At 37.5% G+C, this 22121-nt stretch overlaps 1 protein-coding gene across 6 annotated transcripts in view; it reads right to left on the bottom strand.

Annotated features, from left to right (window-relative positions):
- Nucleotides 1-1297: 1297 nt before the first annotated feature.
- The window catches only part of DCLK2 (doublecortin like kinase 2), a 95146-nt gene continuing 74322 nt past the window's right edge, over nt 1298-22121 (bottom strand). For 2 of the 6 annotated variants that reach the window (XR_012764028.1, XR_012764029.1), the window contains 9 exons: nt 20113-20232; nt 18255-18401; nt 15886-16019; nt 14511-14588; nt 12884-12980; nt 10368-10448; nt 9053-9169; nt 7890-7972; nt 4223-4307 (listed from right to left, as the gene is read on the bottom strand). Coding sequence is in view for 4 of the 6 variants with exons in the window: in XM_075421109.1 (XP_075277224.1) it covers nt 4086-4307; nt 9053-9169; nt 10368-10448; nt 12884-12980; nt 14511-14588; nt 15886-16019; nt 18255-18401; nt 20113-20232 (996 nt within the window). In the remaining 2 variants the exon portion in view is untranslated. Of the gene's footprint in view, nt 4308-4382; nt 7062-7082; nt 7397-7889; nt 7973-9052; nt 9170-10367; nt 10449-12883; nt 12981-14510; nt 14589-15885; nt 16020-18254; nt 18402-20112; nt 20233-22121 lie in introns of those variants that run through there. The other 4 variants (XM_075421109.1, XM_009942898.2, XM_075421111.1 and 1 more) reach the window with 4 other exon arrangements.

Genomic DNA, 22121 nt, shown 5'->3' with positions numbered 1-22121 from the left:
TGTTGCTTTAGCCTGAGATGATCAAAGTAATTTCTGTGAATAGGAATTTGAACCCCTTTTTGGTGAGCATACAGGCAGTGGTGTAAGAAGTTACTGCTTCCTAGCTAACGCTTTTTTAATTTCAAGTAGTAATTTCAAGTAGATCAGGAAAATGAGAGTCTTCCCATAAAGGCCAAAGTTGTGATTCCAGTTGGAAATCATATACAAGGTCTTGCTGCTGATCTCCTCGCTGTACGCCAGGGTGCTGGAGCGTCTCGTGTATCACCAGGACCCTCCAAGAGGTAACATGAAGTGACTGGCACTCACCGAAGGACACTTGATCACTTGTATAGTGTATTTTGGCAACCTCCTTCATATCCATACATTCAGTGTGATCTCTAAGCACAGAGCAAGAAAAATGGCACTGGGTGTTACTTGTGGAAGTTACTGTTGTTGCCATAGTCTTCTCGCCACATACCTAGAACCTTTAGGTTCTCCCCACATACATTGTAGAACCTCTATTTTTGATAGAGGTTAATGAGATCTTAGAAGACCTGCTTCCTTGAATTAGAAGACTGAACTTCCCCAGCTCAAGCAAAAAGCTTCATGCTTTTTGTTCCCAAGTCCAGTGCACTGGGTGTGCTCTACTATAGTAGAAAAGCCTGTGTCTTGGGTTGTTTCATTAAAAAAAAAAAAAAAAAAAAAAAAAAAGGCAGGTGGAAGCAAAGGGAAAACTTGGAGAGAGAAGTAGGTTGAAAATACTTTCTGGTATCTTACATACATAATTAATTCATATATTTTAAAGTATTCATTAATTTTAGAAAAAATTACCCTCCAATCCGTTACAGTCACTACTTCCTCCTAGCTTCTCAAGTATTTGGCTTAGGTGGGCAAGGGAAACTATGTCTGCATCTAAAAACAAGAGATCTTTGCTTACTAAGTTAGTCCAAAGTCAGATTTCCTGATGTACGTGAATAATCTTAACGACTAGCTGTAAGCATGAGCCAATACTTGATGAAAGTAAGACCATCATGAAACACCATCTATCCGAATGTATTTTGACAATTATTGTAATTAATTTTATAAGTTCAAGAACAGGGTTAACTGTAAGTGTAAATTTTGATGGGAATCTCGGTGAGCTTAGTGTTATGCTGATTTACAGCAGGGGAAGATTCTGTTCTGGGATTTCAAATCTAGAACTGCAGGAATTGGCTCTATTGGGATGAACAACTACTCATGTTCAAAGGAGCTAAAAAGACACTTTTTATTTTTAATAATTCATTTTTCAAAATGCAGACATGGTAGCAGTTGTGCTGTCACTGTTGAGTGTTTGAAAAAAAATGGCATTTAATTAATATCTATCAAAATGTTACATGAATTTCAGCTGCTTTTATGAAACAAAAAAAGGTGACAGTCCTCTGACAAGCATACAGCTTGAGTTTACAGTGTCTGTAGTCATCTCCTTCCCTTTACAGCAGATAGCATCATTCTGTTTTACAATTTCTGTTCTATTTTTGCCTTTTCCAGCAACTGATGGCTCTACAAAGAGAGAAGGATTAAATGAAAGCACAGTAGAAAACAAACATAATACTTACGAGCCTTCATTACATGTTTTAGCGTTAACCAACATGTTTTTATTTTGATGTTAGTGTGATACACTGAGCAGCACAAACATACCACCTCTGCACCCATAGATTTAACATCTGTGGAGCTAAATTAAGGCATGGAGGAGTGATATAACTTTCCTAAGGTCATACATGGTGTTAAGAACTTGCCCAGCTATCTCATATTTTTATCCAATTATGTTGGCCACATGGTCATCTTTTCCAGCTGTCGTCACTATTTTTAAATAGGTGTTTTGGCATAGTCTATCAACTGCCTCTGCTCTATGAATCAAAATACTTGAATGTTTAGGTGTTGAGCAGTCATGAACTTAGGGACGTGAATTCAGGGTAGGTATGTCTTTACTCTCTTCATCCATGAGACAAAGTAATAGTTTAGAACGGGCACCTGTTGAGCACACAAATTATCATCCTTTCTTCTATGTATGCATAAGATTTGTGGAATACAACCTGTTATTTATCTCTGCTAATCCATAACAGTTTTTTCTTCGTAAAATAAATACCTGGGCATTGCACAGCTGAATATCCATTCCCTTAGAAAAAAACAGAACTCAACCCAGCGTTCATAACTTTGTTCCTGCTCCCTCTTTACTAATCTCCCAATTGAGTAGTCTGTCACTGTTTTCTCTGCTGGGGGGCTCCCTTTCCTTGCTGTATGTGGCTGGTTACCCTACTCCAGCTGAAATTATGCATCCCTTCTTTAGCTTAGTCTAAGACTTGTTAAGGAATTTACCAACCGCACACATGGCTAGCTAACAGACTCTCACTAGTTTCTGTTCTCAGTAAGGTTAGAATGTTAACTTCGTATTTTTGCACTGTACCAAAATATAAATGTACATTAATTTTATACAAAGGCCATTCCTATACTCTCCAGATATCTTGAACTTACTCCAGTGAACCCATAACAGAGTTACTTCACACTGACTGGTTGTAGCCCAACCTTTTTATCAGTTTAAGACACATAATGTTTCCATATCTTTACTACCTGTTTTTGCCAAGATGCTGTACATGTTTCAGCTGTACCATGACCTTAAGTTATCAGTTGGCACTTTCTGATCTTTAATTGCCTCTTCAAAACGTAAAACACTCATGTTCAGTCATGTATTACCTATGTCTTCCATAGAAGCCAATAAACTCCAAAAGGTTATGGGAATTCCTCAGATTAGTTTTCTGAAATCTTTTTGGTAGGTACCAAACTGTTCAACCAACTGTTCAATCTCTCCAGAGAGAATAAGATGACATTTTCACTGACAAAATAACTGAGTTCTCAAAGAAATGAAAATTTTTTTTTTTTAATGAGAAAGTTTATTGCAGGTTTTTCTTTTACAGTTCTAGTAGAAAGTATAGCTAAGAAACTATGACCAATTCGAATGAGCAAAGGAAAAGAATAAGCTGCATACATACTACATTGAACTAAGCATTATGGCAAAGATAAAACCTCATCTATCTCATGACTGCAGATTAAGGATAGCTACAAATAGCTGTTCCCCAGTCCTTGTTTCCAGTGCCTGCACCAGGTGAATAGGGGGTGGCACTGACAAACCTCTGCTAGCTATTGATGGCAGCTATTTGTAGTAGCTCCTCTGTCAGCTCCCCTTAGAACTAGGAACTGCTCCATTCATCCTAGCTTAGATAACATGCACTAGGCTTTCCGTTCACAGGTCCAAAGTAATTTTATTTTATCTAATAGGTAGTCTGACCCTGGAGAAAGGTGTGGATGGGATACTTGCGGTTAGGCTAGAAAATGGCTAGAACAAAAAGGCTTCCTTGACTTCAATCTTCATTACAAATAAATGTCCAGTGCTCATGTTTGCGTTCCAGGTCACTTTATTTAAATTCACATTATCTAAACACTACCTTGCAGCCTGCAATTCGGATAACAAACTTGATGCAAAAACAACCATCCTTACCCCATCTCCAATGTTTATCTCATGATATTTTACAGTTAGTCCACTAAAAAATTTTTTATGAAAATTTGCCTCTTCAAGTTTAGTAGAAACTTGGCTAAAAATAGAGGCATTGGAATAGAAGGTGAACATAAGTTTTCTTCTTTTGTCTTCCTCTCCCACTTTTCTGTTCTTCTAATGAGGATTCTCATAATGGGGCCTGCTTGTAGAGGCGAGGCCAGGTAACTGTTCGTCATCTCACTGCTCATATAAAAATATGGTTAGCTACACCATAAGTTAGTCTATCTAGAGCCCAAGGCTGTGTCAAATGCAGTTAATTAAACTAACACAGATAACTTAAAAATCATCTAACATTGCCAGAAACTTTCCCCTACTGCTGTTCTCAAGACAAGGGCAAAGAGCACTCAAAAACGCATGTTCACTCACCCACTATTAGAAGATCAGTCCCTCACGCCAGAGCCTGCCTTGGGCCTGCCACTAGCGGGTGCACACAAACTGAAAACAAACTGGCAGCTGAAATGAAGAGAAATGGTGGTGCGAGTGCAGGGAGCTTCAGCTGGATGTGGTTTGATTAGTCCTACGCAGCAGGCTGGTCCCCAGCAAACTCGGGAGATACAGAGGCAGGGAGCGTGGGGGATCCGAGTGGCTCAGAAGCAGCAGGGAAGAGGGTCTTGGACCCAGCCACACGAGGATCATCAGCTGCAGCAGTAATTGCAGAAATTTTCTCCATTCCAGCTCTACCAGAGTCCTGACAGCGCTTGCCGCAGAAAATCTGACTCTCTTTATCTAGAGCTGTGTTCTAAAAAGAAAAAAAAAACCCAAGCCAAAATATGAAAAGAGCAGTTAAATCAAAACCCTGTCTTAACTTAAGGCTTAAAACAATCTACAAGACATTAAGTGCATGCATTATAGCCAGAAAAAAAGAAGAAATAACATTAGAAATCTTATATATAATTAATTGTAGCATTTGGGGTGCTGACTTTTGAAAACTTCAGGAAAACTTATCTTCCAGACATATGTCTGCCCTGGTGGTATGAGTTTAGAATTTTTGTCTTGCAAGTCTGATATGGAAAAAAAATTACATGAGTGGTTACGATATGGCAGGAAATCTTCATCCTAGTTATTAGCAAAATTTATGTACCTGTGTTTTTGCAGACCCAAGACTTGCATGGTGCTTAGTGAAAACTTAATACATTTTCTATAACAAACCACATAGTACAGAAGGATATCTGTTTGTGAAGACAATAGATGAAAACCTAACTATTTTTTCTATCTTAAAGGGTCTACTTTTCTGCTTATTGTTGAGGCAAAATTATGCATTTTGCCACAGTGTCTCATGAAACTGACACTGGAAAAAATGCATAATTTCTCAATGCTATACTTAAAAAGGAGTTTACTGGAAAAGAGAGTAGCAGCTTAAAATGAAAACTGAGAACTCTGTAGTGCAGTAGGTATAGTGGTGTGGAGTATGTCGTGTGTCTTCTGAAGCTGACAACTTTCATACCTTCTGAAGGATGCTGCAAGTTATATTGAACCACAGTGTAATGTTTAATTGCTAGTGCAATGTCTGAAGTGGCCTAGAGGGAAATCTAGCAGTTCCTGTGTCAAAAATATACATCAAAATTACTTTCTAAGACTTGGAGGGACAGCATAACTGGTCTTGTCTGACAGTTTGAAAGCTGATACTGAGCATTATAAATCCATATACTTCTTGGCTTAACTACTTACTTTGTGGAAGATCTTCAAGTACCAGTGGAAATACAGATTTAAGTTAAGTTCTCTGTAGTTTATTCAGTTATGTGGCATGGTGCAAGGTACACTTTGGTCATGTACAGCTTGGGCTTTCTACAGTAATCCACAAATGTTTGACACCTGAACTGATGAGCAGATACAAACATTTTTCACCTTTGTGGCACCACCTGCATATGTATGTGTAAGCATGATACGATACTATTATGTGGAATTTTGTATTTTGAGCTGGGATGTGCTAATTTCAAAGTAAAGTCAGGTGCTCTGCCCTTTCTTGAGCAATTTCTCTTTTTGATTGATTGCTCAGGAGGACCTGCTTTACTAATGTGAAAATTTGTATGTATTGTTAGTGGAGTTTGTCTAATATGCTGTTCACTAAAATATGTAGTTTTAGATACTGAAACAATTTTCTGATACAAGTTAAATTTAGCAATTTTTTTTTTAGATGTGGTTTATTGCATTGAAGCCATCAAGGACAGCAGAAATCAGGTACTTATCCTCTTTTTTTCCAAACTGATCATACAGGTCAGTAGTGAAAACTTATTTCATTATAGGGGTACCTGAATTCAAATTTTTCTTTTACTTGACTTGGCAAACAGAGATTGACTAGTATCTCTCATTTCTCAAATACAGAAATTCTAGAATTTGCAGGCATGGTCGGTTGTTCTGGAATCAGTCTCACTCAGATTCTCCTGCTGAAACTGTTCTAATTTGTATAATGATGTGGCTGTGTGCTGGGGCGGGGGAGGTAGCAAGCAGCCCCCTCCTCCAGGCTTATTCAGACTGAAGTACTGAGTATAAAAGTTTACAAAAGAAAAGGTTAAGTATTTTGAATTTAGGGTGTTTTTCAGGTTTGGTTTTTTTTTTGATTTACAACATTAGTCTACATGCATACAAGTGCAAGGAGAAAATTCAATAGTATACAATTTAATTATCTGCTGCTAACAGTCGACGTTGCAATGGAGCATGCAAGGAGATGACTAGCGGAACCGTATCTAGGCTTTTGAGATTAGCTGTGATGCGCAGTACTTCTATCATTACCAAAGTGGCTGCCATGCTGGCAGGACTGCATTTCCTCTTTTGCTTGCTGGAAAAAGAGTTATGAGTAAACAGGTTTCTGCTATTTCAGTGCCAGGATAAGTTATTTAAAAGGGAAAGGAAATGCTTTCAGTTCCCACTGATGGTGATTTTCTCCTGTGCTGTCCTCACAGCAGCCTCTGATAATTGTGATACCTTGCACATAGCAATACATACCTCTGTAATGTAATTTAGGATTTTTTTTTTTTGAAGATGGAAGAGAAGGCTTAATTTTACTGTTGCTAAGTAAGCGTGTTTTTTATTAACTTAGGACTGATTCCCTTCTGACTAGCTCTGTGACACCTTAAAGGCTGAAGTTACAGTTAGATCTTTTTATTTTAAATGGAAACAATGCTTATTTCAGTGGTTGTGGGTTTTTTGGTTCTGACTTCATAGATTCCCATCTTTTTCTAATTGCTTTTGGATATTGTAAGGTACACACATGCACACAATTACTCCCAGAAGAACAGACCAAGATATGTCTGAGGAAGTAAGAAATTGCTAGTTACATCAATGCTTTCTTAGAACATTTCAAATATGCATCACTTAATACAGAACATTTTTCTGTAAGTGTTTAAAAGATTTTCCTTTACTGTTTTTGTGTGGCTGCAAAGTTCTTTCCACTTCAGACTGGCTGAGTTATTTCTACTTTCTTCTTAGTAAAAATGGAGAACGTGTAGTGCAGCAGAACAAAGCATCGCAGTTAGTACGTACCGTTGCCTTGGACCTACTCAGAGGAAAGCAATGCAGGCATTGGGAAAGGAGGAAAAAGGAAGGAAGCAAGGGACAGAAACTAGACTTACTTTAAAGCAGAACACAATTGCAACAAATTTAGATTTACAAAACATTTTGAAATTGACAAAAAAAATCAGTAATGAATTAACAGCAACATGCTTTTAGGGGCAGAAAGTCTCCTGTGCAAGAACACTGAAGTAGGTATGTGCAGTTTTACTTATCTGCCACATGATGGTATTATCTGCATTGGCCAGATGACAATATTTGAATGAAGTGATGCTAAAAGGGGTTCCATTAAATATGCAGGTAGACTGATACAGCAATGCACTGCAATACATGAGAATTACAGTACTGTGCTTGTCTGAATCAGAATGTTTTCAAGCAACGAGTGCTAGTATAAGCGAAGAACTTCTTATCAGGAAGATAACTAAATTTCAATGCTCTAGATAAACCAGGGCAAGAATGACAAACTGGGGGCCTAACCTTCATTAGATTACAGTGTTTTGAACAAGAAGTTACTTTTCCCTTCAGCAATAACTAGGAGCTGCATTCAGAAATAAATAATTATGCACTTACATCCTTCCATATCTGTTAGAAGGAAATAAGGCAGGAAAAGGGAAAATGAAAAGTTTTAACAAGGTATACTTTCCTGGCTGAAGGAATGTCAGTAGCTAATAGAATGAGAAAAATCCCACACCAACAAGAAGCCAGAAGCTATGCTGTGCCAGAGATCTGAGACAGGCTTAAGTGGCATGCAAGTTGGAGAGGGGCTTAGAGTTAGAATTAGAATTGCTCTTATTACATATAGTGCATTTTATACCAGTTTTCAGCTTCAGGCTTATCCATAGTCTCAACAGTACAAAGAATGAAGCTCTGAAGTCCCTCTCAAACTGTCAAGTCAAACTGTCAAACGAAATGTAGACAACAGCATGAACCTGAAATCCATTTCACAGACTTCTCTCTGTTTTATTTTTGTTACCACTTTTCCTACATTTTACTCTTCGGCCTATTAAATTCACATAAATGTATTTGCAAAAGCATATATGTATGCAAAAACATTATTTAAATTTACCTACTTTCAGATGATTAAAACAATTCTTTGTTAACATAAGTGGCTGGACTTTGCGAGTAATTAACACTAATGGGGAGGCGTGGGGGCGGAAATCATTCTTATGTTACTAATATAGGTGGTTTTATTTTTCTTTGAAGTAACTGCAGATACTCTTTGTGCACAGTGTCCATCCTTGCATTAGACAAGAACGGAACCACAATAAGAACAGAATGGCAGTTCAATCTCTTTAGCAGCTGGCTATTTTCTGCCAAAGTGACTGGTCAATTACAAGTGCAATTCTGAGTACTGGTAACAGTAAACTGCATTTCTTCTACCCTGATTCACACATCTGCCTTCTGGAATTACTGTTTATGTAAGTTCATCTATAGGTCATCATGGTTCTTTTGTATGCTTTGAAGAAAGTTCCACATTAGGGAACAGAAAAAAAATAGCAGGGGTTAGATTGGGACAAAATTAATGTTGTAAACATTCAATACTACGAAGAAAGTTTCTGAAATGGAGTCTGGTTTCCCAGCAAGTGTAGTGTTGAACAACAGTATGCTCAAGATCAAGCAATACTTGATCAGGCAGAGGAGAATAGCCTACGTAACTCAGTGGTCAGTACAATAAAAAAAATACAGTTTTTATAACGATTTCAAATTGTTAATAATCTTCATTTCAACATACAACTACTCAGTGTTTACGTGTTTCTGTTTGAAAGCTTCTTTTTATAGCTTAGCTAGCACACTGTGATAGCCTTTGCTGGTCTCAAGCGATGATAAGACAATCCACACTATACATAAATAAAGACTAGAATTAGAGACTATTCCAGCTTTGCTTTTGCTATTCTTGCACCACACATGCTCGAAAAGCACTGTTAGGAAAATATGCAAAGTACAACATCAATGTATAAAAGTGCTTGTTTCTCTTACCATGATGACAGAAACCCCAGCAGATGTATTATTTTGCTTGGGTAGAGTGTTATTAAAGTGCTGCTTCAGTTTACCTGTTACTTCAGCCTGCATATTATTCTCCTGGGAAGCATCATCCTGTATAAGAATAAACACAATATTCAAGCTGGGAAAAACCAAAAGTGTGTTTGAATGTAACTGAGTATAGCAGAAGTTTTCTATTATCCTCAGGTGCTTCCTGCCTTTTAATGCAAAGTAAGCATTCAGACAGGCAGCCCAAAAGTAAATGCACTTTGCTACATGAGACATAGTTCAAATGTATTAAGACAAATTAGAGAGGAAAGGGAATGTAGCAACCACTGTTTTATGTATGAACTTTTATTTCTTAAAATGCCATGTGATGCTGTATACTTTCAGTCCATTGATTTGTCCCACAATTAGAAGCTGCAAGTTTGAATCAGGCATGTTAAAAATAACATGCTTGAAATAACGTTAAAAAAGTGTAGTTGTCATTTGGCTTTCTTTTAAATCAGCATTTCAAATGGTCCATCACATCCTAAGTGCAGAAACAGTATACAGTACCATAAATACATTTAAGAGGAGTTGTTATGTATAGACACACTTGTTATAGTTGTCCTCTCTTGTTTGAGGGAACTCCATGGATCCTATTCAGTCCCCTTATTAAAATGTGTGTGGAAATAAACATTGACTATGTACATGTAAACCTAGTATTTATTAATAATGAACTGCTTTTAAATCAATAAGCAATGCACTTTGTTCCCCACTGCTGCTGCCCAAAAAGATGAGGGACTCGGCAGCCATCAGCTTTTAGTGCCTATATCAAATTAGGTATTTTATTTGCTAATTGTTTTTTTTCTTACGAAGCTTGAGGTACTTCAAGAAAGAAGAGATCGTACTGTAAGTAGCTCTGTTGCAGGTCAGATGCCAACATGCACAACAGTGCTTCCACGTACACATTTTTGAGATGACTGTTCCCTAGGTTGAATGTGAAATAACAAAACAGATGTCCAAATCACACATCTGCCCGCTGTGTTATGTTTAAGCAGGCTTATAGCAACCCCCAGCACCTTCTAATTGCAGTCAGCAAGTGATACCCTCGCTCTGTTTTTTCAGAGCACAGAATCTAACAGTGCTGTCAGAGCTGAAGCTAACTTCAGAACCTTGCTGTTCTCTTCTGTGGAAATGGGACTAGTGGTTCAATAAACAGAAATACGCATAGTAGAAGTGTATTGCTGCTTCTGAAAACTACACTTTAATAGTTAGATTTACAGATTTAATATCAAATTAGAGACAAGTAAAATGTTAGTTTACTCACTGACACCCAGGGATGGCTTAGGATCTGTACTGCTGTATATCGGGCTTCAGCATTCACATGTAACATCAGGCTAATTAACTCCTTTATTAAAAAAAAAAAAAAAAAAAAAAGAGGAGAGTGAGCAAGGCTACTACATCGGAAAATACTGCTGCACCAAGTTCTTCTCAGTGCAGTTTTCTTGCTACCTGGGTGGAAGAAAAACAGCTTACACAGATACCAGAACCAGTGATACCAGTACAACGTTAGCAGAACAAAACATTTACCCTTTAGGTTTTAGAGTATGCTGGACAGCATGTTTCATAGCAACTTCCTTATTGTATTCATGTTTCACAGAGCCTTTCGAAACCAGATGAAAAGGAAATGTTAAGAAAAATCAGCCCCAATGTTCCAGTTTGTTCTCTACATATTCATGCAGGGGACCAGAACGAAAACAAACCTGGGACAGACAAGATCCTTTATGGGCAGTGTACATGCACATTGTAACAGTACATAAAGAGCACAAATCAGAGGCAAGAAATTGCATGTGAAATTCAAGAAACTGCTAAAATTGTTTGAAAACTATGTTCTCTTTTATGTTGCCACAGAAGAATAATAGACAGTTAACTCCATCAGCTAAGGATCACCTGGTATAGGAAAAAGCAGATGGATGGAAAGAAAAAAAGCTTAATTCTACTGATTATATGGTTAATCCCAGAAGATTTGGTATTGTGGCTTTCACCATATTTTAGAGGCACTACAGTAGATGTCTTTAGCTTTATCAAATTCTTCCATGGGCCTTCCGTTAGTGGTGTCTACAGTGTGATAAACCTGAAGAGGCCATCGATACAAAGCATTCAGTAAAATAAAATTTAAAAAAACCCCCAAAACCCAAATCAACTTTCTTTGGTTGTTTATTCATTCAAGTTTCTACTTACGCAACTAACAACTAGTTTACTGGTGTAATTCCTGGTTCTACAAGCCTATTAAGACAAATATGTCCCCCTCCTAAATGAACAATTTCATGTACTTGGAGCCAGATTCCCCAGCTTGAAAAACCTTTTATAGCCTCTGATACCGTAAAGCTGTCAAAAACAAAGATTCTCTAAAACTCGTTTTGGAAATTTATAAAGCAAGCATTCTTTGTTACAGCACCAGATGCATGGGGGATATTTCCTCCTAGCACGCGCACCACGTATCGAAGCAGGCACTCCTTTATTCGGTTTCTTATCAGCAAGTTTCAGCCCATGGGGCAGTCCCATGCTGCTGACTGGTTACATCATCTACATGACACTTGGTCAGCATTTTCACACTGCCCGTGTTCAGTGAGGAAGGGTCTGGGGGTCTCTCCCCCAGGGGGTGTGACTTTCAGTATTATAATATATTATAATGAAGGATAGGTTAACCTCGGACATCACTTCTTTCCCAAAACCGGCTAAAACCAACCAGGAGTTCACAAGCATGCTTCTCAGAGTATTCTTATCTCCTTCAAGGACAGTTCTCTTGATTTAACGGCTCCTTTTATTCATCTTCTTGGCAGCTTGAAGGCAAAGGTTTCGAACACATTCCTAAATAAGCAACAAAATCCTGCTATTCTGACTATACTAAGGCCTTCACGATAACGCCTCCAAATTGTTAGACTTCATATTCTTATCAAGAGTATTTCAAGGAGATTATTCATCAATCATTTTTGGGAAATGGCTTCTTCAAGCAGATAATAACATACCTAGCTGAGAGGTTGCCCAAATAGCCACGTTATTTAGTCTGGGTACATCTGAAGTGAAAGGTCACCTGTAGCACCAAGATTGAGGGCCTTGTTTGTTCAGAACACCTCTGGAAGAGTGTGAGATGACTGGAGGCTGGGAAGTGTTGGCAAACAGAAAAAGAGCCATTGGGAAATGCAGAAAAAATGCAGCTCCTCATTGGCTGGATAGCAAATAATCTCCACTTGCTAATTAGAGTCCTCAGATATCATTGAGAGCATGTTACTGAATTAGCTTGAGATGTGGAGCTTAAAAGTTGGAACCTTTATGCTAAAGACACAACCATTTTAAACACAAATGGCAATGATAACACAAGAACTATTAGCAATGGCAAATCAAGCTGGCTGCACCTCTTGAAAAGTTCTAATAACTGACTCAAGTAAAATAGGGACAAATGATGTCAACCGCATTCAGTACACATAGCGATTTTTCTTTTTTAAAAGAGTGATAGGAGGGAAAAAAAAATCAGACACACACTTATTTTACAGCTGAAGCACTGAACCTGGTATAACAGTCCGTCATTAAATAAACTCAATAGCATGTGATGTTCACTGAATGCAACTGGCATTCTACTACACTTACTCACACAATAACATGATGGCTTGCAATACCTGAGCTTTCATCAAGCACGGTTAAACTAACTAACTAAAAAGGCACAGCAGCTGGAAGAACGGGTAAGAGTCTGTTCTGAATCTTCTATTCTGCCTTTCCAACAGAGCACAGTCTTTTCCGTGGCTTGTCAGAAACACTATTACAGGTTGGAAAACATATCAGTACCTTTGCTGAATCAGTGATGTCATCCCAGTAGGGAGAAGGAAATTCCAGCTTCCCAACAAGTATCTGATCAAAAAGGTCTTCCTGAAGGTTGTTTTCACTGTAGAACGGCAGTAATGAAAAAGATCATGAGAAACAGTCAATTTGTCAGGTGAATTTTTAACTTGATTTGGGGATGGAACAGAAATCAAGTTTTATCAACTACCACAAATGCAAAATTTGCAGGCTCGCATAGTGGCAGCACTTCTGAGGTGTTTGCTGTAGTTCCGCTGTCAGGAGTGCTGAGAACAGAAAAACTAATATACTGAGGTGAAAAATATATATCAAGGTAAAAAGACTTCACTGGAATAGAAACTGCATAGCTAACACAGGAACTGGAAAGGTGATTAAAAAAATAAGTAAAAGTCACTTGCCAGCTTACTTCTAAAGGATTTGCTACAGAAAGCATATAATAGGGGGAAGAAGTGTGGTGAAATGAGCCTCTTCTGTTAAACTATCACAACAGGAGAATTTTCAAAATCCAAACAGGAGATATGGAAAGCACATGATACATTTAGTTTACTGAGTATTGTCAGGCTACTGATATTGAAAGGGTAAGTACTTCTGTATCAAAACTATGGTATTTTGAACATTCAGGGATCAACGGCAGTGGATTTTTTTTTTTTTAACCTCTGTTGGCCCTAGCCACTGTGAGCATCCACCCAGCCTATTTCTGTAATAAACAATTTACCTCTTGGGTTGGTTTTGCAATGAATATTTATTAACCTTGGTTAAGACCTGATTCTAATAGCATGGCATGCACATTCTCCATGCCCAACCCCCAAACTCTATTCAAAGCAATTGCCATTTGTTTTTATAATGTCAAACATGTTTTCAGTTTTAAAGATGAACTAACCACATGCAAAAACCAAATATCTAAACTAAATGATAATTTTTCCATTGACAATTGTTTATATTGTATTCTTTGCAAAATATTCCTACTCAGTCTGGTGATTTTTAGTTAAAAGTAAAGTATTTTGCTGTAAAAATGGACAAACAGACTGTGCACAAATAAGTTAGGAGGAGAATTCCCTATTAAAATGTGCAAATTCCTTCTCATTCCCTGGCAAAAAAAAATTGCTGAGGTACAAAGCGTATCCATTTGGTTTTTAGTGGAACTCATACACGTTGTGACACTGAGTAGCAAGATTAACAAGGTTAAAACTGCAGCACAAGCAAATTCTTCCTCTCACCTCAGTTTAGCATTAACCGCCACCCTCAGCACTACAAACCAGTGAGCTGCTGTGTCCGAACAGAAACACTAGAGGGCAAAGTAAACACGTTCACGGAACTAACCGGGATACACATAGCAGACAAGAGGAAAAGCCACTGCACCCTGACACCACCATAGCCCTGCACACAGCAGTAAACCAGTTGCTCCCTTAGAAAAAGAAGGAAATAAAAGTGACCCCAAATCCTGAGAAGAGGGACAAGTGACAACAATTTTAAAAAAAAGTACAAGAAGTTAAAGAAAATGTGTCAATCTAATCCATTTTTTCCCCAGGATACCTTCTTCAGGGAGACACATAAGACTTGCTTAGAAAGAACTTGTCCTTTACTGTTTTTCCCTTTGACATATAAGGACACTCACCTGCGAAAAGGCGGAAATCCACATAGCAGTATGTATGTGATCACACCTGCAGCCCAAATATCCACCTTTAAGCCATATCTGAGAAAACGAGACTGTGTTACTTGTGGTGGATTGAAAAAAAGAAGTCATTCCAATCAAAAAATCGATTACATTTACATGAACATGTATTAAGAATCTGTTCTAAGTTAACTGCTGATGAAGTGGAAATGTATTTTGTAAGTAAGCATCATTTTACTTAGCATCATTCACAGTCTTTAGGAAACCATGACAACATAATTTTTCATTAGTGCTTTGTTTGGTTTTTTTATAAATAAGCCTCAAAGCTCTCCGAGGTCTTCTGAATATACTCAGATTCAATTCAGTATCAAGGTTTCCCAGTCCAGAATCACTAATGATAAAATACATGGATGTGCTTTCTCAGTCCCCTTACTGGAGTAACTATCTCTAAGGTTATCATGTGCTGCTAAGCAACAAGAAAGATACCAATTCTCCAGTCTCTTCAGTAACACAGGATAAAAGAACTGCACTTTTCTTTTAAAGCACTGAAATTAAAACACTAGAGGTCAAAAAGAGGTCTTTTTTTCTATTCTTTTCTATCCAGGAGATTCAGTTTGTCAAAATCCAAAACATGCAGATGAAGTGCCCTTTGACATTTGAGCTCACTGCAGCTGTGAAATATTTCTTGATATGACAAATGCAGTGAGCAATGCTTGAAACAATACAACAAACCTCTGTCCATTAGGAAGACCAAATTCAGAATGGTCACAGCTATGGCAAGAGTCAGCTAGCATGGAATGGAGGTCTAATAGGTCTAAAAGGAAAGACAACTTGTGAAATTCTACCATTTTACAAAATTATTTTGTATTTATGCAACCACCTGTTAAATACAGAAAAATGGGGTTGTTTAATTAAGCCAAATAGCACACGCCACTTGAACCAACATGATTTAATTAGACCTGCTCTGAGAACAGCTTTAAACTAGGTGACCTCTGGAGTTTCTTCCAACATAAATTATTCCGTTTCTAACATGAGCACTGCGTTTTGCCTGTCGGTTTTTCCCCAAACAGCTGCCACGGCTGGTACAATGGGCTCTGAACGGTGAGGTGAGGCAGGGAACACAAACCAGTGAACTCCACTGTACCAGCACTGGTCCTAGAGAGATGGTAAGGAGGCAAAGGTGAATTTTGGGAGCAGGGTAAGCAAGGAAACTGGCCTCTTCGAGGAACTGCATGATGTCTGTTTTCTCATAAGTGGTTTAGTTACAGAAAGATGGAGGACCATCCTATTAAAGCATTCTAGTTCTTACAACAGTTAGGAGCTACCTGCCAACAACAACTGGTTGCAAGACCCCTGTGTCTTAGTCAGTCATCCTCACCCTGTCTCTGCAATGATTTCTGGAGCCACATATGTGGGTGTACCACAGACAGTATATAAAGGTCCTTCAACCACAGTCGCCAGTCCAAAGTCTCCTAGCTTCAAAGACTTTGTTCCGTCTGGATATTCACATACCTAGAATCAGCAAAATAAAAACAGAATGAGGAGGAGAACATCTGCATTTTTAAAATCCTTTAATTTGTTTGGAAAATAATAATCATCACACTGAGAAGGACAGGAAAAAGAGGTAACTTCCACAGCCCTGTAGGGAAAGAAGAGAAAAATAGTATGACCATTGATCGTCACAATGCAGCTGGAGTTAGCGTTCAATGGAGCTGTCTGCCAGCTATGTAGGTCAGACCATGATATAGCCTCAAGCAACTAAAGGGGGAAAAGAAAACCCATTCCTAGAATGCTGAGAAAATTTAAATATACTATGAAAAATATAATACTATACTTCCATTTGATTGGGACCTAGAGTTTAAAATGGGATTGCCAGCTACAATCACATCTGTTTAACATCTCTCACTAACTCAGCATAAACCTACTCAGTTAGCAATAGTGGATATTTCATAGGCAAATGTCTTCCCTAAGCTTAGTCTAGGCAAGTTCAGTACAGGAGTGAGAAAACTAGGTGAGAAGTGTTTAGGTTTCTGTGCAGACCCAAATGCATCTTACCAAAAGCCTCATAAAGAATGTAGAGCATCTTGTTCTGAGTCATTTTGTTGATGAAAGAAGTTAAATTTTAATAGAAAAGTGTTATACAACAGTGATAGCAAGAGTAAATCAAACCAGACCAACAGCAAAGGAAACAGCCCTAATTAAGAACAAAACCGAGATTAATTTAAGTAAAATGTTTATGTTAATGTGATTTCAACAAGATCTAGTTTCTAGAATCTAGGACTCCAGAATGGCTGAATTTATTTGGTTTCCTCGAACAGCTGAATACTGCTAAAGCAGCAATACCTTCCTTCATTCCCCTGTGTAATTCATACCATCAATGAAACACTTGTTCTCCTTGACATAACACCTTCTTAAATGCTATTACACTTAGAGCTTGTATTTTTAAATCCATGACCAGTAAAGACAATGTGATTCAGACAGCTGGATGACCCTCTGCAAAAGAACTAACTACTTGTAATTATATGCAGCAATTGATGGGAATTATTTGCATTTACATTCAATACCAGTATGTTATCTTAGCATTCTGCCACTGTCAATCACAGTGAATAGATTTGCATCTGTTGAGTAACGTCTTTAGGCTCTCTAGGCAGAAAGGACATTTGTGCCTATTTATAACCGATTCAAACACTAATGAAAGCTTAAAATTTCTTTGGACAGGCGGTGTTTGAAGATGCACTGATAATAAGTAAGAATTCCACCTTTGTTTTCTTTCTCTTGAGAAGCTCCCCCCCCGTCTTTTGCTAAACAATCTAATTTATTTGAGGTCTTATTTAAATTGCTAAACACTATCAGTAGAATTAGTTAGGAAAGAATTGACTATTAATCGGAAAATATTTTCAGCTTATAGCCCTATCCTTGCAATAGTTTAAAACCCAGCCTTGACTCCTACTCTAGATGCAACCTCATTAAACAGGACTGACAAACACTACAGAAGGCTTGAAGAAATGCACACCAAGTGGTGCTGAAAGCGACTAGCATTCCTGATGACAGTGGCTCAAGCAGAGCAGATTATGGCCCTGCTCGTTCAGTGCACGAAATGCAATATCTGATACCCCATATGAAATACGTAAGTATAATCTCTGTGTGTAAGCAAGATAGCATGCTGCTCCCACTCTGTGAACTGTAGCCTAAGCAGTTCCCAAAGCAGCCTTCATGGTCATTCTTGTCAACACAGTTATTTTATGTCTCTGCTGAAAACAAAAGTAGTCACTCCTCTAGCACAAAATAAATGTATGTACAGAGTTAATTCATGGCTAGAATACCGGTAAATCATCAGAAAGATGTTCTTACTATGACAGTGAAAGAAAAAGAAAAAAAAATTGCTTGAGGTAACCATGTGATCATTCAAAGAAATGGCACTCAGCCCACCTTTTCTCCCACTTGCAAACTATAATAAATAATTCATTGATATAGCTTTAAAATTCATTGTTTCGTGAGACAATACTCTTTCTTATCCAAATGGCAGCCAATCAAAATGTAAATAAAGATAGGTCTAAGGACAGGTTTGAGCACAGCTCACTTGAGTTATGGTGATTGCTATCTCATGTCAGAAGATTTATTTCATACATACTTATTCTAAATTAATATTCCTGCTGTTCTCTGCTCAACTCCTTGACATTTATATACAAGCATTTGCATTAATGAGAACAAAGTAAGAGAAAAAATTAGAAAATAAATGGGACATACCAGGAGATTTTCTGGCTTGATGTCTCTGTGCACAATGTTGAGACCATGCAGGTATTTCAGTGCACTGGCTAGATTGTAGACCATTGCACTCCCATCTCGCTCTGTATATTTTGTAGAAGAAGTGATGGCATCAAATAGATCTCCTCCCTAAAGTAATGGAAAGATAATAGATCACTACATGAAAAACAATTAACATGACGCCTGTTAAACAGTAAAATGCCTGTTAAGCAGTAAAAAAAATATTTTGCATAAAGATGATCTTGTCACCAAGATACAAGACTGGAACTTAGGTCACCTACATTGAATTTTCAACTGTACTTCAGGCTTCTGGTGCCTCAGTTTGGGTAAATCGCATCTCTTCTCTGTCTTGATTTCATTCTATTGGTCTTCCTACCTTTGATCACTCGTTTACATTACCTACAGGTACAAGCATATAGTTTCCCTTTTCTTCATTTTATCAACAGAAAACCTTTACACAGCAAAGAACAGCCCTGATTTTGAGTAAAGCCTGAAGTAATATAAACTAGCCTAATAACAAAAAGGCTTGCATAACAAATATTCAACAATTGTAATGAACTGCAAATTGGAATTTCTGTAGACATTGCAAAAATATCAAAAAATATAGCTGAAGAGGACAAACAACATAAGCATGATCTTTTCCAACCTAAATGATTCTATGATGCACAGAAGTGCAGAACCTACAGGTGATTTCTGAATGTGCCAGTTGTGCAGTCTCTGATTATGGATGCCCTATTCCTCTGGGAATACATAACAACATGTAAGCAAGTCACTGATGCAGCATTTCCAGTCATTGCAACAGATTTTGCGTGGATGTCTCTGTGATGGTTACCCTGGATACATCTGTAGGAGAGATCTCTCTGAATTATGGGTGGCATTGCAAGCACTTCAATACACATTGAAGAGAAGCAGCAATTCAGGAAATACAGGCCGAGATGCTGGTGTATTAAACTGTAAAAAAATACTGCCTTAAAACCAAAAAAAGCCTGTACTATACAAAAGTAACTTCTAGAAAGGAAGAGAAATGAGTAGGCTACAGAAATTATGATTTCAACAGCTACAGACTTTCTTTAGAGGTTTCCCAGGCTGGCAACAATTCTAGAGGGGACTACTGAATTTAACAATGTTTCAGGCAAAAATAAAAAGTGATGATGATACGTATTATTTGTATCTGACATGGTGATCAAGCTTCTGGCAGTGTTGCTGTGTATGCACAGAACACAGAGACGAGTGCATGACTAAAACTTGCCACAACTTGTGTATTTGGTTTACAGGTGACAGCAAAATGAAGATATTTGTTTTCTCTGGACATGTATGAAAGGAGCATCTATTGTCTGGTTAACTGGAGATTAGGTGAGTGAATTTTTGATATAAGCAAAACAGGTGAGTTTTTTTTGAGTTTTAATTTTGCTAGATCACGATTACTTGAGTTTAAACTATTTGTTGTATCTATTGTCTGCTAAGATAAATTCATTCAAGAGAGTTAAAGAAAATTATTCAATAAAGATATTAGTGAAATAAATGCAGGCGTTCTGGCAGTTAAACACATATTACTATTACCCCTGCATATTGTAAACATGATATAAAAATCACTATCCACTTCTCTCTAGACTACGCATGTTGCAAAATTACCTCAAATCTGTGTAAACAGTCTAATTACAACTGAAGAGACATCAATTCCATTAATATAAGTGATTGACAAGAGTATCTGCATGATTAAAAATGCAGGTTGCCACTGAAATCTTATCTGATTATGTCTCCAAGATGTTAATATTCCTAGATGCTTCTCAGATTTCACAACAACATAGAGAATTAAAAAAAAAAGTCTCTTTAGTCTTACCTTGACCAGCTCCATCACCAGATATAGTTCTGTTGGGGTGTCCATTTCCTCTATAAGCATAATGATATTTGGATGCTTCACTTGACGCAGAATGGACACTTCATTTTCAATAAGGTGTTCCTGTTCAGAAAAGGGGACAGAAGTTTATCTGAATAGACATGAATTTGCCAATTCACTTTTCCTTTGATCAGCTGACCACTGATCCCTTGATCAGTGAGCACCCTTTTAGCTGTTTAAATTATATAGTAGAGGGTTATTGTCAGGTGCTGGATTTTCACTTGTATTTTAGCCCAACTGTACTTCATCATCGACCCAATTTAATTTAAAATACCATATTACACACATAACCAATGGGATATCTCTGGAAAAAACCCCCAGAACACGACAGCAATTCAAGAAGTGCAGGTTATATTCTTAGGTGAGTATCATGAGGTGAAATTAAGTTCAGAACCCCCCCATCCCCAAGCGGGATCATTGTAACCTGCCACCCCTCATCAATACTTAACATGTTCTTGATCATCTCCAGCCTTCACCTCTCATTCAGCATCGGTTACTCAAGGGCAGATTACCTAAGATTTATTTTCAAAGACTTTATTTTTTTAAAAAGTTGTGGATTATATATATAGGAAAAATATTATAACTGCTTTGGTTATGGATTTCAATTCATTTTATATGTATGTTCAGATTTACAATCTGCAAAATATGTAATAGCTCAGTTAAGTTGTTGTGGCTCCAACAGCTTAACAACACACAGATTGAGTTTAATTTCCCCTTCCCTATACTTCTGAAGGACGTAATGGGTTTCAAGAACGAATTAGTTTCAGAGTGTTTTGTTTTCTAGAACATCTCAGCACTTGGTTAACACTGGAGAGTGAAGAAAATTACATGTCCCTTTCATGTGAAGAATGATTTGCATTTTCCTTTATAAATATTGGAATACAGATACTGTATTTAGATTCACTGCAAAATAAGTGACAATGCTTGCATAAAACACTAGTTTCTTTACACTTTGGCAGATAACAAATCATGTCACTGGACTTGGAACTTGCTCATGTTCAATGCACTGATTAGTAGCACGCACTTCATGCATTTGTGAGCAGAGCACTAGAAGCAGATGTGATCCACTGTGCATAGGCAGTGATTGAAGATCTTACGCTACCTTATGTTCTATTTCCAGGGTTATTTATGGATGCATTGTGGTTTTTTCCAACGCTTTATGTGGCTATGTAACTCAGAAACCACATGCCATGTGTGCATCTAATTTCGTGAGAGTATGGTGTGGCATATATGGGTTTAACAGTCACACCTTTGAAATTCAGTTTGAAAGAGCATCTATTGTCATTCTGAACAAACATATGTCTGCTCCGAGCAAAGTACTCTGGAGAAGAAAAGCCTTATGGATGGAAGCCTGTAAATTCAAAACTAGCATTAAGAGTTCAAGCAAAAACTAGAATCTTATAGCTTTTTCTACCTAAAGAACCGATAACATATTAAATTTATTACATCCATTAATTAAGTCTAAGGCACAATAGCTTTACCTGTGCTTTCTTTGTTTCACTTGACTAAATTATTAATTGCTTTAAATAAAGCTCAGGCATAAGTAATGTTTATTTAAAACAAACAATAGTAAAATTTTTTTAAAAAGGCTCCAAAATGTTGTTGAGCTGCTATTTTAATACCTGTCCTCAAGATGCTGACTAATATGTAGTTAGTTATTTTCATCGACCCCACTGTTTCTGCTATACTTTTTCATGTAAAGAAATAATAAATCTCAAACTTGTTATAACATTCTCCTGGATAGTGCAATATAGATTTCAGTCTACATTAATATGTATGTATTTTCAGAGAAATTATTGTATAATTAACATTTAAGCAACCTGTGGAAAATACATTAGCTAACTGAATTCAAGTTTTAGGACATCCAAGATAAACTGCTAGAGAGCAGTGAGCAACGTACAAGTCATGCATATTTGGGCCAGATGGGTGTTTTTAAGGCAGGGCTTAAGCTG

This window comes from Opisthocomus hoazin, chromosome 5, assembly GCF_030867145.1.
Source record: "Opisthocomus hoazin isolate bOpiHoa1 chromosome 5, bOpiHoa1.hap1, whole genome shotgun sequence".
NCBI lineage: Eukaryota > Metazoa > Chordata > Aves > Opisthocomiformes > Opisthocomidae > Opisthocomus > Opisthocomus hoazin.
The sequence above is the reverse complement of the archived record's forward strand: the minus strand, read 5'-3'. Positions and strand labels throughout refer to the sequence as shown.